The sequence below is a fragment of the Accipiter gentilis genome, chromosome 10, assembly GCF_929443795.1.
Source record: "Accipiter gentilis chromosome 10, bAccGen1.1, whole genome shotgun sequence".
NCBI lineage: Eukaryota > Metazoa > Chordata > Aves > Accipitriformes > Accipitridae > Astur > Astur gentilis.
The window spans coordinates 37,346,378-37,369,869 of NC_064889.1; the positions used below are offsets into that span (position 1 = coordinate 37,346,378).

The window sequence follows — 23,492 nt, forward strand, 5'->3', positions numbered from 1 at the left end:
TTTTCTGCTCAGAGATTTGTAGACATTAAACAGAGTTTGAAAATGCCTCTAACACCCCACAGACAATTATGGTACGAAATGGTGACGGGATGACGTGGCTTGTTTGTGGAAAATTACAATGTTATTACTTCAAGCTAACTGCCTGTTGTTTGTTCATTTGTTTTGAGATTAAAAACCATCAACAACGTAAGAGGATATAGTAAAAAGACATGGAATAATCAAGTGAAAAAAAACCCCAGATGTCATCACCCCATTAAGTGACAACCCAGCCCTGGGGCACTAGTTCAAGGCCATCGGCATAAGGTGGCTACAAGGTGAGACAAGAAGAGCCTTGATTTCTTGTCAATAAAGTCCTCTACCCAGCCTGGAACATTTGGAGCCAGTTCACACCAGTGACACTAGTCACGGTGTATCCCTGCCCACTCCGAAACCCAAAAGCACCCTGAATGCCAACTGTCGACCAGGCAGCGTCATCCAACAGAGCAGTATGGTGCTGCTGGATCGTCAGATCCATCCCGCAATCTGTCTCTGGGAGATGTTTTGCAATGTGATGGGGAAATGTCCGCTTCACATATTTATAAGGAAGGAAGAAAAAAAACCCCAATGCTTTCCTCTGTGCCAGGGGTGCCAGAAAACTAAATTAAATCCACCAACATTGATTCATGACTAATCACCTCACAAAATAATAACAGCCATTAAGACTTTTCAAGTACTATCCTCAGATCCTGAACCTTTGGGAATCTGGGCTTAAGCAAAGCACACATTATTAAATTTATGAATCGTCACCCTGGTCTGCTTGAATTACGGCATGAAAAAAAATCTTTAAACCTAGGTTTTATATTTAAAATACAAGGTGTAATCACATGCGGTATATCTTTCTCACGATTTTCTATGTGCGGAAGCTATGATATATAGTTTGGAGGATAATAAATGTTATTGAAGTGACAAACCCCATGATCATATAGTATGGAAAACATCAGGGTGGCAAGAAAGACAGAGCTCACGTACAACTGTTTGGAAACAAGAGTGAAGCTGTGTCAGGAATGGTGGTTTATCTTGCAATGCCAGGACTCGTTTTTCAACCATTGTACATTCAACATCATCATCCTGAATCACCACATCTTTTTTCAGTATTTTGATTGCATAGAGCTCCTCTGTCCCCTTCCTATCTGCCAGCATCACCTGCACAAAGAGAAACAACAGGGTGAGAATCTTCCTACCTGCCAAGGAGGGAAGGTGACTCATATGCCCCAAGATTTGTGTAGATGACAATCCAGTTTTCCCTTTTATTGGTATGGACTAACTTGATCAGAACTCCCCAAATATCATCATTACTCACCCACTGCAATGAGCCGTACCAGTCATTTCAGACAATGCTTGTGCCAAAACCCTCTGGTTAATCGCAGGCACATTGCCGAAGGGCTGATAAAATGCTAAGTGGGACTTCTTCAGTAAAGGGCACTTTATCACATAAGTGGTTGTTCAAGCAGACAGAAAAATAGCAGTCCTTTCTTTTGACAAACAGATTTCAAATATACATATATATATATACACACACTATTCCTGTTTTTTCCCCAATATTTAGCCTTACCAATGTTGGTGACTTCCAGAACTGGCAGAGTGACCTAGGTAGTAAAGCCAGAAAAGTAGACTTAATTTCCTTGAAACTGCCAAGAAGTGAGGATCTAAAAGTCAGCAACTGTTTCTTACACCCTGCCCAACAGTCTGAGTGGTTTTTTTTATTTTTGTTTTTCCAAGAAAACTGCCAATCATGACTGAAGCTTACTAGTCCTTAGGGAATCACCCTATTCCATATTAAGAAATCCTCCCTCAAAAATGCACATCCTTGTGACTCTGGATTTTGCTTCTTAGAGAATTATTCATTCATTCTTCCTCAAGAAAAAAAAGAAAAAGAAAAAAGAATGTGAGTGGAATAGTTATCAAGAATTCCTACCTTCCCAAAGCTCCCCTTTCCAAGGACCATGAGAAAGTTGAAATCTGTCAGCTTCACCCTGTCCAGATTGTTGGATGGCACACTTGAGTTCTTGTCTTCTGTTGGAGTAATGACTTTGTTACCAGCTGGCCCAAGTTTGGCTTTCTGAAGAACATACACACACATACACACACAAAAATAGGAAAGTAAGAAGAGTAGCCTGTTTTCTCGGCAGAATGGATCACTGGGTGAAGGTTAGAATTGGAGATGACCACATCTGAGGTGGCATTCCCAGGAGGAAGGCTGCATAACAAAATTTGCACAGACACAACTTCAAAGACTCATTCCAACAATACTTCTGACATTATTGAGTGAATTAAAGTAGAAAACTGTGTTCATGTATAACCAGATAAAAGCAGATATACTTATCTGGTTAGAAGAGCAAAACCAAAGCCAGAACCAAAGCCAAAGGAAAAAAAAAAAAATAAAAATCACTTATTTTCATGCCAAAAGCAGGCTTATCTGGTGTTTTTGTTTTGAAATACAAAAAATGCTTTTCAAAAATATCATGCTATAATCTACACAGGGTATTTTAGGACATAAACAGTCTCTTCAGTACATTCTCTTTTAAAATGTAATTCTTAAAGTCACTGCATAGCAAGAGTTAGGAAATCTTTGACATGCATTAAGAAAATTAACCTACATTAAAAAAAACACCACCAAACACAAAACATGAGAATTAATGCAGATGAACATGGCCACTTTCAAACTAGCAATACAATCAACTTTGATTTTCAATCAAGTGTTGATCTGGAAAAGGGAGGAAGGGAAACATTACATACAAAGGCTCTGCCTTGGCAAGACAGTCTGGTTTGCAGAAGGTTGCAACAGTCTCAGTATTTCATATGAGACACCATGTAATTGCTCAAGTAAGTTGCATTTCAAATCTCAAAGTTAATAGAAGAGAAAAAAGTAAGACTCACCGAAAGATAATGCAGGCTACAACATAATATCCCTCTTTTTCTCAAAATAATCCCATATACCAGCAGAAGCAAAGCCAAGAAGGTTTAATAACACTTCAGGATATAAGTGCTTTCCCCCCATCTATCTGGTGTGTGGGTCTGGTATAAATAACCTCTAATATGGTTAATTTACTTTGTGCCATTGACATATGCTTGATATTGAAGGATAACTACTTTTCTCACTGCACTGCAAAATGACAGTATTTGCATATTATCATTGTTTTACAGATAAAGAAAATGATAGAAATTAAAGTTTATTCAAGGTCACACAATAAATCACCTTAAAAGCCTGGCCTGGCACATACCTTTGGCAGCCTCACTGGAAACTGGAAGACAGAAACTTTCCCCTCTCCAGACAAGTTTAAAACTATGACATTGAAAGGCACGGCTCGGTTCATAGACTCTAGCCCTTTACTACTGCAGGCAGTAACGTCAAGTAATCTTCTGATAAAATAACCCACACGTCAGTTGAAAAGCATATTCAGATTTTATGACTCTTCCTGCAACTTTATAAATGCAGAAAGTCTTATACCCTGCCACGGGGATATGGATTTTGGCAGTTTTGATTTTTTTGATTTTTTTTATTTATATTGTAATACAGCTTAAAAGGTGGAATTTCTTCCACCACTATTATTACTTGTTTGCATGAAAGCAGAACTTGCAGATGCTAATCAGGACCATGTGCTGTGCAAACATTTAGGAAGAGCCAGTCCTAAGTCCCTGATTCTGCATGGGACAAATCCAGTGTCTGTCATGGAGCAATTTGTCGGGACAAAGCTCCTTTCGAGGCTGCAATACAAGATGGAGCCATAAGGAAAACGAGTAAAAAAAAAAAAGAAGAAAAATCTTAATATCCTTTATTTGTACAAGATGAAGACATGGTTTAAAGAAGCAGCTTTGCTGGCCATGTCCTTGTGATGTTCTCACATATGGGATCTCAGATAAAAGATCCTGCTCTTCTGATACAAGAAGCAATTTCAATATCCGCCTTCTCACCAAGTAACAGAGATCCAAATCAGGCACCGAATGGAAGACACTAGCTTTATTTCTTGTACTTTAAACGCACTGGGTAGGTTGTTGGCAGCCTGTTTGAAAAATGCATCACTCGCAACAACAAATCAAATTTTGTTCCCAAGGCAGTCTGTTGCTTTGGGTACAGACCTGCGGTCGAGGCAGGGAGCGCTTCCAGCACAAAAGCAGAGCGCGGCAGGTTCACCAGGAGGCTCCTGTGCTCTGTGCCGGCTCCCAGAGCTGAAAGCGCCGCGCTCGCTCGGATCAAACACACGCGAGATGGAATTGTCAGGATCTGAAGGCGGCATCTTAAAATAATATTAGAGAACCAAGCCAAGGCCTCTCCGCACCCTCGCAAGAAAATGCTTAGATTCAGTGAGCAGCAGAGATATGCTCCTCTTATTTCTATTTTTTATCTTTTTAAAATTAGACGTCACTCTCAAGTTGATAATTTCTTTTTTTTCACAGGGTAGATTTTTCAGGAGAACGTCGGGTGCCTCCTGTTCTGTACAGGTGGGCTGCTGTGCCATCTGCTCCAGGTAGATGGCTAACGTCGGCAGCGGCTTATCGGACTGTACTTAGTCGTGAGTGATCTGTCTGACGGGAGGCTGATAATCCCCGTTATCTCATCACTAGTGCTGAGCTATCTCGGTGCGTTAGCCCGGTCACTGGTAACCATAAACAGAGAACCCTGTTGCAAACCGTATGTAAGAAAAGGTAAGAACATGGCATCCACGAAATGCTGGAGAACGACCAGGCTGACTCAATGGGAGCACACGGAACAAAGTGGAATGGCCTAACGACCTTATTAAATTATCGTAACCTTATCAAAGGTCTGTATTTCCCTTCAGCTAGGTCACTGACCGTTTGTTTATGAGCATGAGGGAAAAAGTTTTTCATGTTTAGCATGCAAATTCCATTACTGCTTTTTGGCTTAAGATCCTAGTGAACATATAGTGGGAATTTTAAAGCTGGAAAGTATGTACCGGGAGGAAAAAAAAAAAGGAAACAATAATAATCCAAAACAAAACATTTCACAGATGATCCATTAAGAGCTTCGCAAAATACTACTGCAACATGTTTCAATTATAACTTAGCCTCAGGCATATCATTTTGTCGTCTTCTTAGTACGGTTCAAAAAACTTTTCCAGAGCTACTGGAACAAAATTAGGCTATGGGCATAGAAATAAAATTAGATAAACACGATCAAGCCATTACAGATTCTACTTGTGCCACCAAGTTTTTGATGGGACAGTAAGATACCTTTATGAAATAAACCCTGAAAGATCTAGTCCTCATCATCTGTCTTCAAGAATTAGCTGCTGTGTATATTCCATGTTACTCAATTCATCCTGAAGTATAAATCTAAACCAAAACATCTCTTATAAGCTTCATGGAAGTTTCTACACTCAGCAGAAATGTCACAACCCATCACTAGTAATTGATGTTGATGGATTTAAGGAAAGCCTGTAACTTTGCCCTTTTATTACAGAACTTAATCCAGAATATGAGGCAAGAGAAAAGTATTTCAGAAACTCAACTAATGATTTCTGGATATGACTAAAGGATTAGGAAAAATTCTTCATGTATCAAAATTGCTTTATGTTAAGTTACAGAAAATCTACAAAGTGAACAAATGTTGTGCCTTATTCAAGCAATGGGTGAAGATGCACGGGAACAAGAATTTGCTTATACGATTTAGTAAAGATTTGGAGAAAACACATCCAAAACATGTTGGGCTCAGTGTGCATGTGGAGAAGACCTCGTCCACCCACATGCATTTCTGCAGTGTTTCCGGCATCTGAGTGGGCTTTCATCTCACCTTTTGGTTGAATACTTAGTTGGCTGTGCCCATTGGAGTTGTTTAATGATGTTACATACAATACAATGACTTGCAAACTTTCTTCACACGCAGCAATGTTAATATTTCCCTAATGGGAAATAACTTGCTGAACAGATATTTTGCTAGAAAAACACTTTTCCTCAGCTTTTTGAATACCTTAACATGTGGGACACTGTTTTTTTCATATAAAGAACAATTTATATATTTCAGATACTTCAGATAGGGTACTACAAACTAAAACTACTGTTAAAATACAGTTGAGGAGAGAAGCACAACAAAAATATATATATACACTAGAAAATATTACATTACTGACCCTCCCCTCTCCCCCCCCATATTTCACAAAAAGCAGTTCTAATAGATTTACTTAAAACGTTCCATATTATTTTGGGACATACCCATCCTTACAGCATTACAAATATCACAGTTCAAACCATTTTATTGAATTTATATATTAGGGTTGGTTTTTCTGGTTTTTGTTTGTTTGTATGTTTGTTTGTTGTTGGTTTTGTTGTTGTTGGTTTTTTGTTTTTTTTTTTTTTTTTTTTTTTTAAATAGCAGGAATGCCTTAGCTTGGTTAAAATTGTCCACAAAATCTTTTACAATGAAGAAAGACTTTTATTCAGATTAGTCTAATGTAGGGTTGAATGACTGGTGATACTTATAAATCTTCTGTAGTGGCAGAGCACAAAAATGGGTATTCTAATTTTTGTGTATCCACAGCCAGCTACAACATATGTTAGTGTATGCTCATAGGGTCAAGAACAGGAAATGTTTTAACATGCTTTCACCGAGCTCTACCGTGAGTTTTATATCTGATACGCCTTGAGTATTGCAGAGAGAAAATTCCATGCAACCAACACACTCTTCCAGACTCCCGGAGCAAAACCAGTTTTGCAACTACAGAAGGGACATAGATTAAAATGATTCATAAATGTTTATTAGAAAAAAGCAATGGTATTTTGCCTCTTCCTACCATGACTAAAGTTGAAAATAACAGAATCCTACTTGAATTCACCTTTATTTTTTATGGATATTAAAACTTGCTGAAGTTGAAGATGGCATTCCAGGCCCTGGATCAATTTTCAATTTACATTCAGACTGCTTGGCTTAATATCTTTGATAAAAACACAATATTGTTACACAAAGCCAGCTTGCAGCAAACAAACCAGGAAAAAAGGATGTTAAAGATAAATTAGTCTGCACTGGTAGCAGAAGAGTTAATCTTAAAAGAAAACGAGACATGCACATCATCTTACTTCCTCTGGTTTGGACGCACCTTATCTCGGCCAGTTCTTTTACCCTGAAACCACAGGTGAGACATACCTTATATATTCAGCCCAAACGTACTTCTTCATGGAGCGTTACAGAAGTTACAGTGTGTTACACTGGTGAGTCTCTTGGAATTTGGTATATGCTTTTTGGAAAAGATATCTCAGGTTTTGCAGTAAAAATATATTCAATTTATTCTCCATCTAAGTGTAACAATTGGTCTTTTAATTAGGTACAAAAAGTCTTCTCCAAACCCTAATGAGGAGTGCAAAGTGAAGAAGTGATTTAGGGGCCAGTAATCCATTACTGCACTACATTTTCAATCGCGGTAAATGTTCTCATTGAGTCTTTTCAAAACTTTCCTTCTGATTTTTTACTGTGAAGACAATCTAATAGGACAAAACAATAAATCTGAACATTGGCTCTTCTGCCCTCCAGTTATTATCTATAGTTCAGAAACTTAAGAATTACAGAGCAAAAAGACTGAATTGGTCATTTTTCCCATTAGCCAATAAATAAATAAAATTTGTGAAGAACTAAAAACCCAAAACCCTACACAATTCACATTCCTACCCTCAATCTCTTTGTGCTAATGATCTACATGTCATTATGTTAGCGCTTTAACGCCTTGTATCGCTCACTTGCATTCTCTTCTGCTGCTGTTCGCTAAACATTCAGCTCGGGAAGATTGGCTTTGTTCCCATATGGCAAACGAACACTGGGTTCCAAAACTGCACAGCTTCAGAAGGGAACCCCCCCCCATCATTGCCCACGAAAAAATATTCAAGGCAACAAAAGGCCTTGCGACGTGCAGTTCACTAGAGGATGTATTTCTCAGTTGTCAAGGCAACTCGCTCTTAGCAAGTTCACAGCTGCCCAGCGGGGAGATCTATCGGTAACAAATTTTCAAGAGGAGAAAGTGATAAACGAAAAAACATTTAACAACAGCGCTGGATTCCCATCACATGTGCGAGGTATATACACACACAACTTCTGTTTGGAAACAGCACGCTTATGGCCACATTTCATCCGTTACTTATTGGTTCCACTGACACCTACTGGGAAAAGAAATCGAGAGCTTTGTTCCCGGCAGCTGAGCCTCTTCGAGACGCACAGCTCCGTTTTGCGTTGCGCACCAGCATCCTCTCCCCTCCTCTCTAGCAGATTCCACCTAGCACCGACTGCTTTGCCCATGCAGTCGCATCCAGCCGTAAATAGGAAACGAATGATGGAACAACAGAGAGCTGCGCTGGCTTCAGTCTCCATTGCAAAAAAAAAAAAAAAATCAGTTTTAATAGCATGAGGGTCAGCAGTCTAAAGACTGACTGAGCAGGCTTTATCTTGGGTCCTAAGACTTTCCTGAGATCTGTGGAGCAGGAACGTCCTCTTGCCATGATTTAATCCCTCTGCAAAACTCTAACAAAAGCTCTCCTTCCCCCACTGCAGTAAGTTCTCACCAGGTCTTTGCTAGACCTTAACGTGCTCTTCAAGTGTCACTGGGTGATGGAACAAGCCATCTCACGCTAGCCCACCTTGTTCCCAATGTTTCTCTTCTTACTTCTTAAATTAACCCGAAGCCATAGCGGAGCTGCAGGTAACAATCTGCGTATCACTTAAAGAAATGGCAAAATGGGTGGCGAGAGGCAAGGAAAGGAACTCTGTGAATAGTAATGTTCCAGTTTCACTATTAGAGCCCAGGAGGCTTTGGATGCAAGTGTGAAATTAATGCTCAGTTACGTCTGTGACTACCTGGACTTGACACAACAAGCATCAGAGCAGCTCAGATCTCGGACAAACCATAGAAGATGTCACTGACGGAGCTGGCGAAACTCATACTAAGGACATAAAAAGGAGAAACTGAAATAACTTATCCAAATCTCAAGGCAGGACAAAAAGTCCGACTCAGGTTTCCAGTCACGAAAGCTCAGTGGGGATTTTGATCAACCGGTTGAGCCATTAGCAAGTATTTAATAAAGTAAATAGATCCAATAAATTTCAAGTCAGAATCTGGAGGAAAAAACCTCCCGTTCACTGAAATGATCTCCATCATTGTGGCAGCTTGTTTCTTACTTTATTGCATTTCCAATTCCATGCAACTATAGATGCTATGAAGGACTATCAATTTCCTAGTTTATACAACTTAATTATCAGGATGCTGAGAATGTGAAATGAGAAAAGTCCATTTCTAAGCCCCAGCAAGACCTAATACTTCACCAGACTGTTTTAAGCTTAATACCATAACCTAATGCAAGCTTGTAATTCATTAGCAGAGACTTTTGTAGTCATGGAAACAACACAGAAAAGAGAAAGTTAAGAGCCTAAGCTCCGGATGACTTAGCAACCCAGCAACTCTAATGGGAGAGGGGACGGCACGAGCGTTACATCTTGGTCCAGCCTGAGCTCATGTCCTTTTTGTTGCAAGTCAACAGAGGGAAGGACCTCCCTTGGCCATTTTACCTGTTTCCCTACAAAACAAGTGCTGAGCAATCTGGAGAGAAGCTTTTGCATTAAATTTCCCGTGAAGTGCAACAAAAGACAGTCTCTGGCTCTTGTGCCTCTTTCCTTGACTTAACAAATGCTTACGAAGAAGGCGGCCACACGTGGCTTTTTCCCATCCTACTGTGCACTCTCACTGATGATAACTTATTACTTTCAAGAATAAATTAACTAGTGAACTAAATTACAGAAATGTATTGAACTGATGAGTCTATACGTATATATTTATCCATATAGAAAGGAGCATGCTTGGATTAGACTGCAGCAGACTGAAAATGCCTACACGAGACATTGCAATACAGCAAGACACACCCGTACCAGGGAGATGCACTGTACCACGGACATTGTCAAAGTTTCACGAGGTTTACACAGATTGTTTTTCAGCCATGTATTCCTTGGTGAAATTACATTTGAGCAAAATTTCTTTGCAGAAAGAACACCACTGAAAAGACGCAATGAGTAGAAAGCTGTTTATCTGCACTCTTACATTTACTTTCATGACGGCAATGTCACTATGGTGAACTATGACATAATAAGTAAAAAATGCAATATATAAAAATGAAAATGTGTTTTTACTTCAATAGCTAAAATAGCTATTGAAAAAACAGCTAGAAGAAAAATTCTTATCATTCCCATTGCTAGTAAAAAGGCATGAAGGCAAAGCAGGATGTTTCATAAAAATGTAAATGGAGAGGGTGACAAAACTCTACCTGAGAGTTAAATACGGACTATTTTATGTCTTCAGTTTAATTTTCCCCTCACTTCCTCTCCTCCTCCCCTTAAACTTGTGTCATATTTACCCTTTTGGTTAGTAATAGTAAATTTATTTAAAGGATTTCTCTGAAAAAAATATTTGTGCCATATGCAAAAATGATTGAAAATGCCATTTTGCAGAAAGCATGTCCAAGAACACAGGAAACCCACTCCTGAAGCCCACCCATGTGCTGTACTGCTTTGCTCATCATGTAGGAATTCTGATATCAGGGAGTCCATGAATTAATTTGGGTTGCAAATAACAGAAGGGAAAGCAGAGTGTCCCACAACAAATTCTGGATGATTAGTAAAACTGAGTTATTTTGTCTAATCCTACCACGAGCTGTGTGTTTGGAACCCATGCCTCTTCTAACACCTTGCAGGTTCACAAAGCTCACGAGATAATTCTACTTAGTGACTCAGAGATTTCCGTGGCGCTCCATTTCTCTCACCTAGCATATAAAGCCGTGCACGATGGAGGCAGATAATTACAGAATTCATGAGGCACCTGAAGGTAGAGATGAACTGAGCAATACAAAGGTGAGCAGAGGCAGTACTTGCTTTTACAGCTGCAAATTATTACATATTTTGATAAGAGGAAAAATTGTCATCAGTGCCAGTTAAAAATCTTGAATAAAGGGCTGGATGAAAAACGTTACACTGAATTTTATCAAAATAGCGGTTTAATTTAACGGGTCTGTATCTTTCTAAATACATACATACAAACAACTTGCATTATTTCCTTTCTTTCAGGACTTTTGCTGGAGACAGCTTTTTGCTTTGGGAGTGATTCTGTGTTCTTTACTGACCTCTTGTGGTCTCCAACTCAGAGGAGAAATTATTTTCTCCAGCCCAACATTATGTTAAACGGATGTTTACTTAGGATAAAGGCAATAAGAGAATCCTGAAGGACAGTACAACAGCTTAATATACCATACAGCATCTCAGCAGAGCTGCTTATTTTGGGGGGGTTATAATCACATTCCCTGTTCAAGTGGGGGGTTTTTGCTTGTTGGTTTCTTTTTTTTTTTTTTTTTTTTTTTTACTTTTTTGGGTTGCTGTATAGAAGTTAAAACTGTATGAAGTACCTGAATACACAATTTCTAAAAAATTCCCAAATTTGCCAGGCACAGGATTAAGGTAGCCATATCCCCTAGAAAAAGTAGACAATGAAGTCAAATGACTATGAAAGACAGTCATTTGAAAAGGGATATAGCTCTCCTTAGAATAGGAATTTCAGGGAATATCGCCCTGTACAATGGATTTCTGGCTGTATCTAGAGAGGGAAGAGTTTCCAGTTACCCATTTGGCACTGTCAACATGTTTAATCTGTTTAATAATCCTGTGGCCACCTGAGTCTACTTTGTGTTCTGCCTTTATTGCCAAACACGCTATCCCGTGCAACAGAGCAGTGTCTAACTAGATGAAATGTAATTAAAGAGGCTGCCTAGGAATAATATTCAAGAATTCTAGCAGAAATATCCTGTGGTAGTGGTAATAAAACCCCTAAACAACAAATACGATGCTAGAACAGCAAATCCCTAAGTGTCAAAAAAAGAACTGTTTTTATATATGCTCCTTCATTTTTTAATTATGCAAATTACTGCTAATTTTCAATAATAAAAAAACCTGGAGTGTAGAATTTGCTTTTAAGCAAGTTTTTCAGCATAAAACGCATTTCGATATGGACAAAAAAGAATAAAATTCTGTTCTAAAATAATCTTTAAGGACTTCAGTTCTACCTGATCTTAGCACAAATCCCTGCAATCAAACACCACAGCCATGAAAAGCTGCAGACTAGGACTGATTTAAAACCTTAGGATTCCGTATCCAAGTCTTAACGTGCTGTGAAATTATTTAATGCACACAAACACACACACACAAAGATGAAGGTGTTTTCTGCATGATATTGTGAAAATAATCTATTTAAATATACACTTTGCTGGCGGAACAAAAGCAGCATAAATGCGTGATCCTTCCCAGTATCTGATAATTTCATAAACAAGTATTTGTGCTGTTTGACCTTGCTCACAGCATTCTCAAATTTGCTATGATATTAGAAAATTCATTTTTGTACATTTTACTCGTTTCTAGCTCTGAAGTGTTATATTATCCTCAGGAACACAGCCTTCCTTCTTCATCTGCTCCTGCTGTTTCCTTTCAATTCCAATCTTGTAAACTCGGGAACATAACCTCCCCAGCAGTCCCACATAAACTGATTACTTACAAAATTATTTCCAAAGACATGCTAACGTCAGTGGCGATTAGCTTGCAGAATGCAGCATGCAGTGACGTTTCTTAGCTTAGGTTAGTGATGCTAAGTCACTGTCAGCAGCAAGCAGAGTGGGCATTTGTAATAATTTAGAGAGAAAAGGCAGACAATAAACAAGGAAGATTATTTTTTTTCCCATGAAAGAATGGAATTCTTGAGTCTCCTCTTCACGCCAGAACAGAGTGCCAACTTTCTTTGCTGGAATTCGTGTTTATAATTCACAAGGACTAAGCATGAATTTTGCCTATGAAGCAGCAGCTGTAGGAAACTGTTCAGCTCTTTTTTTAGGTGCACTCCTATGGTGAAAACATGAATTGACCAAGGACTTTTGTCGGTTTATCAGTGCACTTCAAGGTCTGGATTTTACAATGAAGTGACAACACAATGTTAGACATAACTTCGTATTTACCCCAGATGCATTTTTTCAGGGTAGCTTTTGCTCTGGTTTAAAACACATTGAAACAGAGAAACTTGCAACTTTCCTGCATTAAACAACTTTCATCAATGAAACCACCATGTGATTTTATTTTCAAATAAGAAGAGGTGTAAAGGATTGAGGAAGGGTAGTCCTCTTCTGTACAGGCTTTTCTGAGATAAAGATACCAGATAAAGAATCAAGGTTAAGAAAAAATAAGTTACTGATTGCATGACAAATGATTACTGCATTAGGAAATATTTGGCAATGACAAATGGTGTTATTCTTTGTTTTCCTTGTTCAGTATTAAAACATTTGGTAAAATCATGCATTAAGAATATAAACAACTCTTCAAAAATAAAATTTGATTTTTAAATTAAGTATTTTAAGCTTTGAGCTATAACATGTAAACTGCTGTAGGTCAACTTAAATTGTAAAAATACTATTTGAAGATGATAAGGGCTTTCAGTAACCTTAGATAGATTCTTACAATAGTTTACAGCACAGGAGCTTCAAATTTTAATTTAATTTGTAACTTAACCAATGTATGAAACTGAAAATGTGATTTGTGTCAGTAACCTTTGCCCTAATAAAGCAAGATAATTTGTTAGAGATACATGCAATAAAAAGTCCACGCACATATGTTCTCAATGCTGATATGTATATTTTATGGCAATAATTCAGTGATGTAGTGATTAGCGAAAGAAGTAAAATGGGAAGTAAACAGGTGAATTGGTATTTCAGGTATCAGAGCATCTGTGCATATGGGTAATATCTCTTATGATATAGTATACTCCAAGTAACATATAGCAGTATATGTAGTATATTATATCATAAAACACGCATGCTATATTATGTAAATGTATCCATTTAAATATACAGTGAACATGAGCATTATTTGATCTGTGGAAGTTATTTAAAGTTCCATGAGCGTCTTTCAAATTAAAGATGCACCATTTTCCATTTTCCATAAGAAGGTGGCATTCATTTAACTAACTCCTTCAAAAGGAAAGGCACGCTGCATCTGCTGAGGTTTGAGGACCCCTTTTTTGTAAGTAAGCTTCTAATCTGGGGAGTACCGTGACAAATCAGGGAAGATTCATACTTCAATTTTTTTTTAATCCATTAGAAAAGCTTAAACTGGGGAAAAAAACGAGTGCATCCTTAAAATAGTGAGAATGAAATTGAATTTAATACACTTCAAACATTGGTAAAGAGGGTTGTGAGAAGAGAAAGGTGTAGGAGAACACCAAGGAGAAAACTACCTTGAAGAAGTGGATATTTACATGACAGTCCTGGAAGAGACAGGAAAGGGAGAAACACTGCTTCGTTAGTAACGGACTGGCAAAGCAAAGCAACAACAATTAGTAGCAGAAGTAAACAAATAAAGACACAGCAGCGAGAATACAGAAATGGACACATCTGTTATGCACAGAAAAATCACAAAAAAGAAATTGTGGTGTTAATCACCTTAACAGTAAGGAGCACAGTACAGCATAGCACAGTGAAGTACAGGTCTTCACGAAACTGCTCTTCAATGTCAACCTCAGTCTTGTACATACATACGCTTCATGCATGAAACATTCCTCATGTTGTTAAACCACCGCAATGCATAAAGCTAAAGGTATGTATAGATGTGGGTAGTCTGGGCTCTTAGCAATTAATGAGCACTGTTAGAGGGGCAACAGCACAAAAGTTACTTTTAATTTTCTTTTTTTGTTTTGAGACACACATTTAGTCTTTATATAAGGGATAAAGAAATCCCTGCTACAAATATGATTTTCTACATACATTCTTCACCTTAAATCACAACACACAGACTGAGAAAAGCCTTACAGAAATCACAAGCTGATACTAACTGAGACCAGAGATATATGTCATCTGGTTAAAAAAATCTCGAGTTCTCTAGTTTCAGATATGGTGAGTGGATGGGAAACCTCCAGATAACTGTATATGGGAATTCCCTCTGCCAAATTATAGTATGGAACAGATGGAGAGTTCTAACAGCATCTCTATAATGCTGCAAACTATTCTCTAATGATTAAATATGCACAATTTAAAAATAGGAATGAGTGCCATGGCCAAAAAAAGAAGCTCTTCTTTTTATATCTCTGTATACATAACGAGTGTGGATTGATGTGCCAGTGATATTTTGGCTGGTCATGATTTCAGTGTAGCTTAGTGTCTGTTTCCTGAAAAGTAAATTTAAGCTTTTCGTTTACAATTTGAAGTGTCAGCAATGTTATTTCTCTTTTCCATGTCACCTTTGCTGAACTGCCTGAAGTTACAGTTATTACCTCAAAGTGGGAACTCATACAGGTTAGATACAGTTATGATGGAGATCATATCTTTTATTTATTTCAAAAAAAAAAAAAAGGAGTAAAGTAACTGCAGTGTAACAGCTCTGGGGCAAAACCATCACCATCCTTCAAAGACTTAAAAAGAAATGTCTCCTTCACAGCCCTTACAGAACTTTACAGAGACTGGAAGAACTTAACTTACAAATTAACAAAATCACAAGCTCTTCTACAGGTGTGTTTTTGAATGACGATATCATATTTAATTAGAAAACTCATTGGGTTCTTAAGAAGCTACTGAAACAGTCCCTGGAGTCTTCTGCTAAGGCCATGGCTATACAACTGCAGAATATTTACCCAGCCTCCAGCTCAGAATTAAAACTGTTCTAGGATGTCCTGGCCATTGATTAAAGGAAAAAAAGAAAATGTCCTTTTGACGTAAAACTGTTGTGAATATCAGAAAAAATGTCAGATTAATGCAGAAAGTACTGTCCTCCTCCTTTCTAAAAAAGCAGCCAGAAACTGCTTTAAAAAAAATAAAATTAAAGGGAGCGTTAAAGATCTAAGAAATGCAGTACCTGCAATGAAACAGAGTTGATGTACCGATGTTCAGAAAGGGAACGATAAATAAATAAAAGAGGTTTCTTTAGTGTTAGACTGTAACAACACTGAAACTCATCAGAAAGCTTTAATTGTGCCTTGAAATCTGCGGACATTTTCAAATCCATTTAACACCACCTGTACTCCCACAAAAAGAGGCCTGATGGTGTAAATAAACGTTAGCTCTGCATTCAACAGATCTATATTCAGACTGAGATAGGTTACTTGTTCGTAAATTCACATCTGCACAAGGACTAACACGCAAATTTGGTCAAACAAAATGCTGCCCTGTGTACTGGGGGAGTTTAGTAGCGCATCAGAAGCAGAAATATCTACAGTGCCTGCGTCACTGGAGAGGTTCTAGGTATTTATAACCAAGCCTGATGGCCAAGCACCACATTGTCCCTGTTCTTATATTTAAAATGGTAAGGCATTTTAAAAGACATTTTCTTTAGGATCATAACAACAGTTATGTTTAGAAGCACTGAGATGTCACCAAAATGTCACCACTGACTGTACATTCCAATTTTCAGATACAATATCTACCCCGTTCTGAACTCTGTTCTCTCTCTCCTTATGTTTCGATCTGTTTATTCTGCAAAAGGAAACTACAGGTCTAGCTTCTGTACAGCCTTCATCAGCGATTCCACTGGCACAAAGCAGCTGAAAACAAAACTCACGTCACGATAACCTGAGAACAGCCAAAGCAACAGCACGGGGCGTCCGGCCCCACCAGCTACAGTCCTCGGGAAACACCGCAAAGCCAGCTCACGTCACTTCTTGGCAGCAAAAAGACCCCATCGGGCAACTGGACAATAATAAACAAGAGCTGCTCCTGGATGGTTTGTCTAGTACCTGGATCAGTCCCAGAAAGGGAAGACTGGAAATAGAGCGTACAACCAGTATGGCCACTTTCCCTGGGTACTCTGCCCGGCATTCCTACTACACACAGGTTATGGATCTGGCCCACAATGTTGACAAACAGATGAAAATGGTTACTAACACCGACTGGTAATTATTTTGCAGAAGAAGTACTTATCAGAACAACGTCATCTTGTTGTGGAGTGATTTTATCGTTATTCAGTTAATTAAATGGCATGGTACAAAACTAACAGCCATGAAAAGCCACTCGCACCTGATGTCTCAGCTGAAATCTCTAACATAAACCCATAAACACGATTCGAAGCTAGCAGCCACGGGGGTAGATGTGGCTGTGGATGTATGTCCCCAAGGAAGCACCTCCCAAGGTCCTCCGGCATGGTCATGCACGGATCCCCACGGTGGGGACAGTAGCCTGAGCTCTCAGAAACTAAGCAAACGGTTTCGTTCTACTGAAACCCACACAGAGAGCTACACTAACGGAAATAATTAGAACAAAAGAAAATGTCTGACAAGAGTATGTACCACGAGGACCATTACATATCTTCCCCACAGATGCCTTAAAATGAAGATTATATGAGCAGTAACCCATTCCCTCATAACAACTTGCTTGGATCACTTCAATTACCAAAGCTGACTGTGGTGACTCAGATTGCTCCAGTCACTTAATATACCTTGTACTTGGTAAATGTATCCACATGTAAGGATTATAGCTACTGGTTTTTTTTTAATTAAAAAAATAATTGATATGGAGCATAACAGCTGCTTTATTTCTATTAATATTTTCTGTGATGGTGATGTGGAAAGAAGGGGACAAACAGAATAATTAACCAGCCTACTTTCAAACCAGTATTAGTCTATTATTATTCTAAGGTGATATTTAAGTATCAAGAAGTGCTTTACTAAGTAGCAAATTACAGGAAACAGGGCTTGACAAGACTGAAATAACTTCCTACAATAGAAGTTTTAGAATTGGCACATTTGTTTTCCTCAAATAAAAAAACCAGAACAATGCCCTAAATGGCAAAAAAAAAATATTACTGCTCAAATCATAACCGGGTATGAAAAATACAATAAGGTTGCCTTATTTCAATATTCTGCTTCTTTTCTTTGACTAGCAAAGTACTCTAACAGGAAGACAAGTATGTATGAAATAGTAGATATTGCAGTTAAAAGACTTGTTAGTTTGGGTCCATGGAGCCACCTGGGACTGTTGGGAGTTCCCATGGCAACCTCGGCACGGACAATTATGGAGCAGCTACAATTACTGTGAATATGCCTGTTGAGAACGGGGTTTCGTTTTGAGATGGCTACAAATAATGCCATTCCGGAGAGAAAATTCACAACCAAAGGTTAAAACCAAATGAAAAACAGTGACAGATTTTATCCTGCCTCCACTTCCTACAGGAGTATATTTTTATCTCTAAATATTAATAATGATGTATCATCTATAAATCACTGAAGACAGACTTGATCATGCTGCTAAATGAGGAGATAATTGATTTGTAAGTTTTAGTGATAGGTGAGATCCAAAAAAATATGTAGAATGATTAAATTGTGTGTCGTATGGAAAATACTGCACTGCACCTATGCATAATACACCTCAATTTCTATATACTGGACATCTTCATATAGATAATACAGACACAGTATATAAAAAGAAAACTTGTAGTAAAATCTAAAAATACGTAGCGAGGTCACTGCATGATTCCATTAATAAAACCACCATCCTCCTCAACTCTTCTTTCTTTCCCAAATTTGGTCCCACTTGTTGGATAGGATCTATAACGACTGGGCACAAACCACTTGTTAATTCTTCAACTGGTTTGTATATGGCAGAATGGGCCATGAGTTAACTTTTTCTCAGGACAAATAGTTTTTACTGTTCAATTACAAATTAACTGAAGAGAATGTTTGAATCTATTATTTATTTACTTATTTAGAATCTCGTATAGCTATTTTATGGTAGATTTACTTTGAGTAAATGACTTAAAGAATTTGTGCCAGAAGGTCCAGTAAGTAAAGCAGCATACCAATGAGATTTGTGTGACTAATAAGCACATTTAAATAAGAAGTCTGGGTTGTTAAACCGGACCTAGAAGGAAGTGATAGGATTGTGTAAACAGTCTGAAATCAATGAGAGCTTGAGGCCAAATCTTAAAAATGTCTGTTGAACTATAGATGCAGGCAGGTATTTTAAAAATTCTCATTGATGTAAAAGGGAGGTAGCTCCTAAGTGCTCTTGGAGATTCTGCTAAGCACATTTCTAAACTTTAGTCAAAAGGGCAAAGCCAGTTTTAAGAATGCCTTAGATTTTTATTTTTTATTTTTAAGACCAGAAACTGGTTTCAAAAATTTCACACCTGCCGGCTCTCTGATCTTTTATAACCTGAAAATACTCTTATTCTTTCTTAATATTAAGCAATGAAATTCTCATCCTAAAGTTTCTCTATTCTTGCATAGCTTAGGTTTGTATATAGCTCTTTACTCTGAAGACCACCATTATTCATTTTAAGTATTTGATATTAGTAATGCAATACTTTTGTAGAAATTGTTGTCATTTTGTACTCAAAAATTAAATCAATGTAGCCTGGATATCAATCACACTGTCATATATCGAAAAGTAGACCAAGCACCACAAATGTAGACTTGATTAGCAAGCACTCTGCAGTTACTCTTTTCTATAAACTCATAAATGAGAAGATAGCTCAGTATGACCTCTCGGTCTATCTATATTCTTAATCTTCTTGACAAATACACTCCCCTAGTAAAATGGCAGTCAAGATCTGCAATCTTCTTCCTGTAAGGTTTCAAAGCTGATTTCAGAACAGTGGAAATATTTATTTAGATGATGTAATTAAATCACAAATAGCAGTATATTTCTCAGTGCTATCTACTTGTTCCTTAGTATAGGATACCTAAAATAAAATGACTATGTAAGCCAAGATACAAATCATAAGAAAAATAACATAAAAGATGATCGGAGTCAGCACCACTTATGCACCATACCAGAATAGCTAATAAGTTAAATACCACCATCCAGACATCTGTGCTGTTAATTTTTACAAGCCATCACAGTAATTCCCCTTGAAACTAAGTACAAACATTACTTGGAAGGTGCTGCTTCCCTCTGTTCCTTCTCATATTGGTAAACCTTGAGAGAGAGAAAGAGGTTGAACCTAAATCCTTTCACCGTGTAATACTGCATTATACTAGCCTTGGTCTAGTTATAATTACGCGTTTTGTTCGGTTACCAGTATTCCCATATATCATCACTGAGTTTTAAAACTGGTCATTATCCAACTCTGTAAATGATATTCCTGGAGACAGTGTGTTCACTGAAAACCTATTCCCTTTCCTTGATTAATTCAGACCACTAAAATAGCATCAACCAGGCTACCTCCAGAACAGGGAAAGCCTCAAATACACGGTGCTGAAGCTGAACTAATTAGACTGTGAGACAGACTAATTATTTCTGAGGCAGAGCTGACCCTATGTGAAGCTGCCATTTCTGGGACCCAGTCCAGCAGCTTTACATCATGCAACCTCTCAGGATTTCTACTCCCCTTCATAGCAGGACACAGATAAACCCTGACTCTTCATTCTGCAACCAATGTATTCACAGTAGGCTTAAGAAAAAAACCTAAGAGACTATAAATTCAATATGCAAACATACTGCATATAATAACTGACATTTTTAAATAGACAATTTTAGTGACTTGTCTTTGTGCTGTCTCTGTCCTGAGAAAAACTGGGTAGATTTCCATACCTGTATCACCAACATACACATATCCACCCAATTCTAGACTCTGTATATTACACAGAGACATGTAGAGATGAAAATAATTACTTTTGAAGCTATTCTTTCTAAGGAGGATAAAAGGTAAATATGATCTTGAATAGAAAATGACCTAGTGCAGCAAAATAAAATCACACTGGTCAGATCACAATTGTAAAGAAAGGAAAATGGAATGGAGTTTCAAATATTTCTCAAATGTATAACAAAAATCATAGCTCATGCTGCAGACAAAAGTATGGTAGCTGATCCAAATGTGTTCAGAAGAAATTGATGCACCTTTTCTTTTTCTGTCTTGAAAGTTGAACATGTGCCGTTTTTCCTCACTTTCTTGGGTTAACCCATCTTTTATAATAACAATGTAGAATTCTGCCTGATGGTGAACATAAAAAATTGCCATTTCAGGTTGAAAGGAACAGGCGTAAGTGTTTGTTTATGCACAATAGGTACATGAATTACTTTTTGGATAAACAGCTAGGCTAAAGTTGTAAGTGTTCAAGCAGAAAAAAGAAAACAATACTGTAGACTGGAATATTTCAAATTCAATGTTGTGTATGCAGCTGGAAAGAGTAGTCAGGTCAGATGAGTTGAAGCCAGTACAGCCATTAGCGAAACACCTCCCTCCCCAAGCCATACCTTTCCTCTTGCTGGGTTTAAAGTCCAGCAAGTATTTTGCTGTAATATCAGCCGTAGTTCTGAGAAGAGGCAGAGTTGCTGGCTAAGTCTGTTCATTAAGAAACAATTCCTTTGCACGGCACAGTAAGACCATGCTTGTGACTACCAGCCACTCCAATTTGCACCACAGAAGGCAGGAAGACTGCGAAAAGTATAGCTTTTCTTCAATGTTTCTTTTCTGTACATAACCAGCAATACCTCTTATCCTTAGAAACTTCCATACCCACGTTAAAGATACCAGAATTTCAAATGACAGTCTTCTACAAAGATTTTGAGGCTCCAAATAATCAGTAATTAGCATTGTAAATAATTTCTTTAGGGGAAAAAAAAGTGTGAACTATTCTAAGTATTAAAACACTGTTGTTTCTGAGAATTGCATCTGTCGAATAATGTAGATACTAGTGATAGCATCTGGCAGATTTTGCAGCAAGTATTAAAAGACATTCAAATTATTACATATACTTGACATAAAATATTTTAAAATACCAACTTACAAGTGTCATAGCAGAACTGTCAGAAAAATGATACCACTACTGAATTAAACCATTTGGTCCAATCTTCAAGAAACCCAAAGGCACATACTGCTGTCACAGGCAACAGAAATAGTAGCACTCTAATATATATAGCTCTTTTAAGAGGCTTTTGTTTTTTAATAACTTGAAAAATGTATGCATTATATAGTTGCACCCATTTGTGTTTAATCCTCACCTCAAACTTCTGCCGGAGCTCTGCATTTCCATCTTCATCAGCATCTGGAATTGGAACGTTGTAATATTCACCTTCTTCTTGATTCAACAGCTTGTACCTGTGGAACAGTTGGAGAAAAAAATGGTGACTTTATAGTTTTATTCCCGTTAGATTTAAAATCTGATTTAGTTGTTGGTGTGTGGTTTGTATCAATGTCACAGGTATGTAAAGAACTGCTTTCAAAGATCTAAAGCAAACCCAGAAACAGAATATGTTTAACCTAAAATTAGATCTTTAATCCCAGACTACCTGCCAAGGCAGTTTAATGGACAAGGAAATTCTTCACACCCATCCTGCGATATAATGGGAGACATCAACCCTGAAGAACCTTTGCCTCCAGTACTTCTATAGCCCTAAACAATTATCTTTGATGAAATATGCTCTTTGAGAAGATGTGATGAGTTCTACCCATAGCTTGGTAGGTAATAAGATGGCATTTTATAAAATCAGTTCCCATGTACTTTGAATTTGCAGAGCTATATATAACGTGATACACTTAGTAATGAATATATCATATTTGAGATAAAAATAAAATTCATATCACAAGACTATGTACACAGAATTGAGTTTGCAGCAGCTCCTGGCTCCAGCAGAAGTTTCATGAACACCACAAAAGAAAAGCATTCCTTTTATTACCCTCCTTTGTTATATATAGCCTATTTTTCCTAGGTTTAGTTGCATTTTCAGTGAATTTACAGCCCAAGAGACAGTGAAAAGCTCAAAAAAAGGTACATTATAGTGAAGAAAAATACTGGTTTTCAAGTTGTGATATATTCTCTCCTTCTCTCTTTTCAGAAACTCTTACCATCCACTGGCTGGCATTTTCATAAGCTCTGACACCCCAAATGAAAGAGATCCCATGAAATCATTTCTGGTTGTTCTATCCCAGTCCCAGACCTCTACGGACAACCGTCGATCTTTGTCTGTAGGTTTTAATTTACTAAAAAGGAGAGAAATAGAGGAATTTTCAATGCAACACTGAAATAAACGATACAATACATACAAAGATACTACATTTTTTAATGGCCTCAGACTTACAATGTGAATGCCTCATTCCAGTCTGGATTCAGAGTCGAACGGATGGTTTTTGTTTTTTGTTTACTTTCATTCTTAGGATCCGGGATGAGCTTCAGTTTAACATAAGGATCTGAAAGTCCATTTGGATCCATGGGAATTAGGTTTTTTGCTTCTCGCACTGGCAATATAAAACACAGCTGATTTGTATAGGATTACAAATCACCATTAAGAAAGCAATAACATGTCAAACCAGAGCTATTGAAACACGTTGAAAAATAAATCCGATGTGAAACCCACTTGTCAGACTTGGCATGGAAGAAACTACTTGTTGTAAAGTAAGGTTGCACTTAGCGATATTTATAAGAACGGTACAGGGAAATGACAGGAGAGAAGAGCAATTCACAAATGACATGCAGCTTCCAGGCAGCTCTTCTCCTGCAGTGGAATGATTAAATGTCCAAATC

The 23,492-nt window shown here is 37.7% G+C and overlaps 1 protein-coding gene across 2 annotated transcripts in view; it reads right to left on the reverse strand.

Moving 5' to 3' along the window:
- PRKCA (protein kinase C alpha) overlaps positions 1 to 23,492 on the reverse strand; it is a 161,371-nt gene that overhangs the window by 26,110 nt on the left and 111,769 nt on the right. The window contains exons 6-11 of one of the 2 annotated variants that reach the window (XM_049811641.1): positions 23,050 to 23,206; positions 22,817 to 22,951; positions 21,973 to 22,069; positions 14,283 to 14,312; positions 1,955 to 2,098; positions 1,009 to 1,182 (exon numbers count right to left, since the gene is read on the reverse strand). In XM_049811641.1, the coding sequence (XP_049667598.1) occupies positions 1,009 to 1,182; positions 1,955 to 2,098; positions 14,283 to 14,312; positions 21,973 to 22,069; positions 22,817 to 22,951; positions 23,050 to 23,206 (737 nt within the window). The remainder of the gene's footprint in view (positions 1 to 1,008; positions 1,183 to 1,954; positions 2,099 to 14,282; positions 14,313 to 21,972; positions 22,070 to 22,816; positions 22,952 to 23,049; positions 23,207 to 23,492) is intronic. The other variant, XM_049811642.1, reaches the window with a different exon arrangement.